This window comes from Podarcis filfolensis (assembly GCF_964270895.1).
Source record: "Podarcis filfolensis genome assembly, chromosome: 14".
Taxonomy (NCBI): Eukaryota; Metazoa; Chordata; class Lepidosauria; order Squamata; family Lacertidae; genus Podarcis; species Podarcis filfolensis.
This window is the reverse complement of record NC_139616.1, coordinates 7,632,014-7,640,434: the sequence shown is the minus strand read 5'-3', so window position 1 is coordinate 7,640,434 and position 8,421 is coordinate 7,632,014. Positions and strand designations below refer to the sequence as shown.

The following is an 8,421-nucleotide window of genomic DNA, read 5'->3' as shown; positions in this document are numbered from 1 at the left end:
GCAATTACTTGGTTTAAAGTTCCATGGCTTTGCGTGTGTGACTAATCTAGAAACATTAGAAGGTGCCTTATACGAAGATCATTGGTCCATAGAGCTGAGTATGTATGGCCTGCAATACTAGAATGCCTCTCCGGGGCTTTGTACAGGTAACTTTCCCATTGTTATTCAGTTGTCTGGGATTGAACCTGTAGCTTTTGCATTCAAGGTATGTTCTCTCCCACTGACCTATGGCCCTTTCAGCTTTTTTTATCGGGTAAAACTACTCCCATAGTAAATCAGGGATTGTTAACCTTTCTACTGACACCATGTCAAAGGTATCATACAGCCTTGGCTTCAGGGCAGTGGTGCAGTGCCTCTAATGCCTGAATGCTTCTTTCCAAAGTCCTATACAGATGTGGCTCAATGACAAAGCACTCTCTCAAACAAAACAGGTGACAATTCAAAATTGTCCACTGGCCACTACTGATCCGAAAACCACAATCAACATACAATTTGAACAAAAGCTCTTTGAGGGGGGGCATTCACAATAGGCTGTGAGTCCTTGAATGGTGCGCTCTGACTAAGAATGAAGAAAAGTTGGTAGAATGGAACTGTTGGCTAGTGAAGAGCATATGATTGTTCTAGACATCCTACAAGAACAGTTTCACAGCCAGGTCCCCCTTACTGAGTTTTGCTTCTAGATGCACAGCTAGTACTAGGGGCTGGGATTGCCTCTGTCAAACTGAAACTGAGAAGCTGGCTGAGCCCTTCCTTCATGACGTGCCCCTGCCCAGCTCTGATAACTTCATTTCTCAGGTATCTAATCTGGAACCTTAGGTAACATTGCTCTTTTATTTCATTTGCAACGGAGACTTGTCTTCTTGTATTTGTTTTCTAATACTAAGATATATATATGTGCCAGGTAAAAAGATGCCAAACGTAATCTCACTTCAAAGTTAATAAGGAATCAAGTAACACATGGGACAAGTTAAATAGAAGCGTTTTAATCCTTTTATTAAATATTTCTATTTACATCCTTTAAAAACTCCCCCTATATATAAAGTAATTCAGCCAAATTGGCTGTAGTGATAAATTCCACCATTCAGTGATAGAAGATATCTGCTGATCATTGGCCTGCTTGATCTTTCTGGGATCCTAAAGCAGTAGCTTAATCCATTCAAAATTTGAAAACCTCGGAGAACTTGGTTTGAGAGTACAGATGCTTCAGGCTGCCCTTTAGCAGTTAGCCACTGGCTACTATCAGTACAGATATGTTAGGAGAGGGCAAGACAAAAGGACAAGGAATGCTGCAGTCTCAATTTTTAGGGCACCTCTCTACAGTTGTATTTTTCTGTCAGTAACTTGAAGAATAACTGTAAAACCCAACTTCTGCTGCAAAGAACTTAACTTTTCCCAGGACTACTCCCAAATTTCATTTGCTATTCTCTTGAGGGCATCTTTCATAATCCTTTTAATTTGGAATATTGAAGAAAGTAGATTTTAAACAGTTCCCAAGCATCCTGCTGGCTCATGGATGGAGAGAGAACCTCTTGCTGGAGCAAGGCTTGGGTGATACCAACTTTACACATCTTGCTCCTCTCACTAGCAGGGCAAGTTCTGCAGCTCTACAAGCTGTCCTGGTAGTCTCTTCAAGTTTCCTTTTCTGGTTCCATAGGTGGCTCCTGCCCTTCAGCAGATGCAGTTTTCTCTGGATCAGAGGCAGGCTTAGGCTCCACTGGCTTGGCCAGCTGAGTTCCAGCACCTGAAAATGAAAGTGAGCACAAATCAGCAATTTGCTTTTCTCTTCTAAACGAGAGAGAGCTTTTGGTGGATGGTGAAATTCCTAGTGTTTCCATATTGCTTACCGTGCAGGTTAGCCCAATTCCATGAGCATCCTTATGGCTCAGTTGAACCAAATCACATTGTAAGTAACCTGGAATGTTTTTGTCTGCCCGAAGTAACAAGCATTTCTCTTTGGCCTTGATTGAGAAAGGAGACTTCTCCCATTCTAGTAACTTCTAGAACCATCGAGTGAATAAACTATTGCACATTGGGGTTTTTTTTCGGGGGGGGGTGGTGTGGGAAAATGGGTCAGCCTGAACAGCGAGCACACGTGCCCACAGAGGCTTTTTCTACTGCCCACATGGTTTTATTCCCCCTGCTAAAATTAGGCTTGACAGAAGAAGCATTATATCAAGAAATCTGCCGGGTGTCTGTGATGCCCACACTGTTTCTCTGGTTTGCAGATGTGCCCTCTGGCCCCAAAAGATGGGCAATATCTGTTAGTGGGTAGAAACTGCTTAGAGATTCTATTTGCAATCAAGCAGTACATACATTTTGTTAAATAAACAAATGCTCAATAATTGTGCTTAGATTTATCTGCAGCAGATAATGTCTTTTGCAAAACTATCCTGAGGCCCCTGCCTTTTAAGAGCCAGAGTGATCAGTGGAGATCATGTACAGATTTGTGAGGATTCCCTGTTCCCTCCTTTATTCCCTCTGCTCCTGCTCTACGCTATCCTGCTACTATCACTTACTGAGTAAAAGGCAGAATATACATAAAACCAACACTCCTCACTGCTGAACCTAGACCTCCTGGGAACATTTTCGAGCACAGACTAAAACTAGTTATTACATGCATGGTCTCCAAGCTGCCTGGAGACATCACCTGCTATTTTTGCAAGTTATACGCTAGTAGTGGGCACAGAATCTGAATGAGGATCCACCCTTGCCGTTAAATTCAAACTTGTCCTTGCCGGGGCATAACTTGTGTCTATATGAAAGTTGCTAACTCAACTTTTTCTTTCTGCAGAAGTATGCAGGAACTACTTCTAAAAGTTTTTCACAGTGAAGTCCACCTCTCCATTTAACCTGAGCACTTGCAACACTAGGTTTAACTGCTTGAAGGCTAATCTCCCTGTGAGGTTACAGATGACTAGTGAACACTTAAACTGCTACTGTGTAGCTCCCGGTTGTTTATAGCATGGGTAGGCAAACTAAGGCCCGGGGGCCGGATCCGGCCCAATCACCTTCTAAATCCGGCCCAAGGACGGTCTGGGAATCAGTGTGGTTTTACATGAGTAGAATGTGTGCTTTTATTTAAAATGCATCTCTGGGTTATTTGTGGGGCATAGGAATTTGTTCATCCCCCACCCCCCAAAAAAATTTATAGTCTGGCCCCCCACAAGGTCTGAGGGATAGTGGACCGGCCCCCTGCTGAAAAAGTTTGCTGATCCCTAGTCTATAGCATTCAGACAATGAAAAGAAAAAGGAATTGATTCTGCCTATGCAAATAGACATGATGTAGACAGGCATACCTGGAATCATGGTCTTGGCATACCCAGCTGCAGAAGACATGGCCTGTCCCAGGGCTTGGTTAGAGCCCAAAGGCTGTGCGCTGGAGGATTTGCTAGATGCAGTTGCTCGCTGCTTTGATTTGGAGTCTTTAGCAGGTTTAGCCCAGACTGCAACCTCTCCCAGTTGCAAGGCAGCACCTAGTCTCTGAGCTACATCCACCATCTGCCCAAGTGTGAAGAGGGAAACGGGGGTGGGAAGAAATTGAAAATCTGGTCAGCAAACACCATTGCCATCAAATCTCATTCCAGTTCTGCTTCCATATAAAGCAGGGGCACTAACCTGTAGCCCTCCAGATGTTTCTGACAACTCCCATTAGCCCCAGCCAGCATGCCTAGTGGTCAGGGAAGATGGGAGTTGCAGCCCAGCAATTTCTGGGGGGGGCCAAAGGTTCTCCCTGATAAAAGGCAAAGGAGGAAGGAGAACTTGGGGAAAACGCACGTATAACCTCTTGCCGTATGTTCCCCTGAAGTACATCATCCTGCCCAGCCAAAGATCCTGACGCAAAAGACAACTTGGACAGCCATGCTGGTATTTAGCAACCTGCCTTTCACAAAAAGCAGACCATTGGTCCATCAAGCTCAGATTGCACTGCCTGCCAGCAGCTTTCCGGGGCGTCCAACAGTCTTATATGGAGGGGCTGGGGATTAAACCTAGGACGTTTTGCATGGAGACCATGTGCTACCCCCCTTTTTAAGGGCAAAATGTGAGGGGGAAGGGGTGCTCATCATCCTGAACCTTAGCACCTCTTGCCCTTTTTCTGTGTGCCTGCCTCCCCGTCCCCAGAGGTGCCCAAACTCTCCACCACAAATTTCAGGGAATGCTATCTAGGTCCACTGACTTGGCTAAGGAGGCATCCCAACCATGTTACTACAGTGGCACCTCAGTTTTTGAACATCTCCGTTGACAAACATTTCAGTTTTCGAGTGCCATAAACCTGGAAGTAAATGCTTGTTTTCAAACACACCTCAGAAGTCAAACATGCCACGTGGTTTCCATATTGAGTTTTTGGTTTCTGAACGTTTCAGAACTCCAATGGTCTTCCGGAACGGATTACATTCGAAAACCGAGGTACCACTGTATTAGTTGTTTCCGGTTTTTTTTTAATGGATTCTGTTACATTCTCATTTTAAAGGGCTCTATTTGTGATGCATCTATACTCTCTTCTCTCCCACCCTTACCCCTTAGTTGTCTCAGTAACCACACAGTCTGTTTGAAGTTCCGCTAACAAAACTACCCCTCGCTGCGTAGCTGTTTGGGAGCTGCAAGCAGTGGTTTAAACTAACATACCTCAGGGTCAAACTCCGGTGTGCTATCCACTAATGCTTGGACCTTTCTTTTCATCTCATGATACTGAAGAACAGCCCCCTTCTTATCCCCCTGATTGTAGAGCAGGCTTGCATAGTTGAGATTTATCAGCGGGCTGAACCTGAAACCCAGGAGAGACAACATGATAGTATAAATAGTACTGGTGCTAAAGGGAGGTAAACTGCACTGTTGTCAGCAAGTATTACAGCCAGGACCAAGACCCATCTGTGAGATCTCTTAGGCCTTTTGCTTGCTGAAATTATTAATTGGATGAATTAGATTTCTTGCCCACCCTTTAGCATAAGGTCCCAGGGAGGGTTACAACAATAAAATACACAGTTATATATAAAAAATTTACAATCACAACACAAGGAAAGTGTCAAAACAGTTAAAAATAAGTTCATCTAGGAAAGCAAGTCCACACATAAAAACAAACAGTTGCAGTACAGATAAAATTAAGAGTTATGTAACCTAGTAGGTCAAATTCTACTTTTTTCAGAAATGAGAAGAATAGATCATAAAAATGGTGTAAGTGTCCAAAGTAATTTTAATCTTACATATTAGATCTGATTAGCTGAACAAACAGTAAGAGAGTAATGAAAAACCGAGAGCCTGTACATGGACAAGGAGCTGTACAAAAGTGTAGCCTCAGGCAAAGAGACCCTTGGGGCCTTTAACACATCCTACGTACCCCCTTTCAAGTGTTATCTCCAAAACTATATGAATGAAGAAAAAACCTGGGGTTTTTTTTAAATGGAAATGAAGGTTCTTAAGCGCATGTCTAATGATTGTGCTGGAAGCCAGATCTTGAAGTTTTTAAAGTGCCAGGGAGCATGCACGGAACTTGTGTCTTTGGAGTAATGGGCGTAGCCAGGATTTATTTTAGGAGGCAGCCTTTATGTGTGTGGGGGGGAGAGAAGTAAGTAATCTGCAATGCAATTGGTCAGTTCAGTATTTTTATTTACTCGATGGAGGGGTACCTGCCCCCCTCTGGCTGTACTTATGCTTGGAGTTCAGCAGCTTCTAAGTGTCAGGATTGGGCAGGATTTGGTGCAATGTGACCAAAATTAGCTCCATAGTTCTGAGGCAAGATAATAGTTGATGCATAAACAATCCTAGATGCCACAGTTGTAATCGCCCAACTGCAAGAGATTTCCAACTGGCTTTGAAACTCGCGTCACACCTGTATGGTGAGGCACATGTTGAAACCTATCCCCCAAATACCTTGCAGTTGTAGGGCAAAGCACCTTATCATAGTCCTAGAACTTGCAAGCTGGCAACTGTTTATTGATCCTATTCCAACAACATGGAGCAGATGGAGGTTAAATACTCTAATCCCAAGGGAAATAGTATTTAAAAAACAGAAATGCCTCTCCCAGCTGGTCTCCAAAAGCCACCCCAAAAGGTGAGGCAGGAGATGGTTTTTATAATGTGGCTACCAAGAACACCTTCAGGTAGCACACACGTTATCTTTGAGATCATGACAACATACAGTGAAGGTGGTTTCTTACAAATGGTGAGCTGTGAGCACTAGAACTAATGTAGTCTTTGGCTCTGCTAAGGAACTGGGAAGTGATGCTGTTTGCTGCCCACTCTTGCAGATTTTCTAAGTTTTTAGGTCAGCAATGATGCAATTGCACTTGAAAGAAGCAAGTGAAGCTCAGCAAACACTGGAGGCCCAAGATTGTCTCCTTTACAGAGTACATTTCCAGATTAATCTGTGCAGGATAACACTTGCACACACCTATTGACTAGTGGAACTAGGTTCATATGGCAAGTTCCAGAGGGAGATTTAGTGTGGAAAACACTTTTCATAGACTAGAGCCCCCTTACAGAAACATGCATGCACAACCTCCTGACCCCCCACCACCACCTCCCATTAAAACAAAAGTTGAGAAAGTGTGGTCCTAAGAAACAAGAAAGCTCACAGATAGTGCCAGCCTTAAGGTACTGCTAGTGAGGAAATATGTGCTCTATGGAGCCACTCTTGGGCAGGTGCAGAAACAGTACTATTTAACAAGTAAACTGCCCCAATTAACTGAGAAACGTACGTGTCCAGCGCTGAAGCTTTTTGATAGGCGAGCTTGGCATTCTCTACATCTTCAAGATTTGTCAAAGCAACTGTATCAAGAAAGGGGAAATGGGATAACTCTTGCTGGCAAAGTGAAGAAATTCTAAATTAATTCTGCACCTTTGGCCAGTGTCTTTATTCTCATATTGCAGCTGGGAAAGGGACTGAGAGAATGACTTGCCTTCCAGGAAGTTGATGGTGGAGAAGGGTTTGAATTTTATTCACCGCCCACCGCCCCCCATGCAATGCTCTTAAGGAAGGGTAACAACACACTAAGCTTGCTGAGAGAACACACATGCCTCTTCAAGAGAAGCGTTCAGGTTTGAGACAGGGAACAACAGTCTTCTCAGAAGAGCTGTAGGTAGAAAGGCCCTGCTCAGGTTTCCAGGTTCACTCCCTGCCAACTCCAGTTAAAGCAGAAATGGGGAACCTGTGGCCCTCTGGATGTTGTTGAACTGCGACTTCCATATGCCCGACCCAGAATGGGCAAGGGCTGAGGGATAAGGGGAGTTGTAGTCCAACAATGTCTGGTGGACCAGAGGTTCTTCATCCCCAGCTAAAGATCTCAAGTATTGGGTGATGGGAAAGACCCAATGGCTGAGACACTGGGAAGCTGCTACCAACCAGAAAAGGCAATACTGGGCTACATAGACCAATGGTCTAAGTATAAGCCTGCTTCATGCGTTCAGGATCAATGCTAACCAAGGATAGGAATCCTCCGTCTTCCTTACCCATGGATCTGGTACTTTTGCACCTGCATTGCAGCTGGTTTTATTTCAAACCAGAGTTTAGTTCACTGAACAGAAAGTTGGATGTGAACCTGGGAGATCTGGATTCGAAGTGCCCATTTAGTCATGACTATAAGAGGTAGCCTTAGGCAAGTCAGTCTCTTGAACTAAGTTCCCAGTCTGTATAATGGGAATAATGTCTACTGGGATTATTAAGGGAAGAAATGATATCATCAGCATTGAATAAACCACGTGCTTAAAACACTACATAAATTTATACCAGTGATTTCAACCAGGGTAGCATCCCCTAACGTCAATAAGAAACAGAATTTCCATTGTAGTAACCAGGCAAGGGTGGCAGGTGTGTGTGGTGCTACCTGCTAACAACATGTAGAGTTCTGCCAGCTTTGGCTGGAGATGGATGGCAGCACTGATGAAGTGGAACGCAGAGGCATACTGCTGCATTGTCAGATGGACGAGGCCAAGGTTGTACAGAATCTTCCAGTCAAAGGGAGCAAGGTAGTTTGCTCGTTTCAGGCAGCTGATGGCCTGCAGGGGGAAATGGTTCCATTCAATAAGAGAAGAGGCAAAGGCATTATGAAATGGCTGCTTTAGGGGTAGAGGCCAAGGGTACAATTTTCTTGATCCTTCCAAATAATAATGCCTCTCAAAAAGAACTTCATTTATTTATTTTATTATTTAATAAATTTGTATGCTGCCCTATACCCAGAGATCTCAAAGAGGTCCAAAACACAAAAATATAAAATATACAAAGCACAGAATAGATAATAAAAACAAAAATAAAGACAACCCAATAATCCCCTCTTCCACAACACATTTAAAAGGGCATTAGATGCCAATCAGCCAAAGGCCTGATTAAAGAAGAACGTTATCATCTGGTGCCTAAAGGTGTACAATGAAGGAACCAGGCGAACTTCCCTGGGGAGAGCATTCCACAGATGGGGAGCCTCTGCAGAAAGG

At 43.8% G+C, this 8,421-nt stretch overlaps 1 protein-coding gene across 1 annotated transcript in view; it reads right to left on the bottom strand.

Annotated features, from left to right (window-relative positions):
* Positions 1-967: 967 nt before the first annotated feature.
* The window catches only part of BBS4 (Bardet-Biedl syndrome 4), a 40,079-nt gene continuing 32,625 nt past the window's right edge, over positions 968-8,421 (bottom strand). Inside the window, exons 12-16 of the mRNA XM_083586691.1 lie at positions 7,818-7,989; positions 6,693-6,762; positions 4,624-4,762; positions 3,297-3,498; positions 968-1,741 (exon numbers count right to left, since the gene is read on the bottom strand). Of these exons, the coding sequence (XP_083442817.1) occupies positions 1,629-1,741; positions 3,297-3,498; positions 4,624-4,762; positions 6,693-6,762; positions 7,818-7,989 (696 nt within the window). The 3' untranslated portion in view covers positions 968-1,628. The remainder of the gene's footprint in view (positions 1,742-3,296; positions 3,499-4,623; positions 4,763-6,692; positions 6,763-7,817; positions 7,990-8,421) is intronic.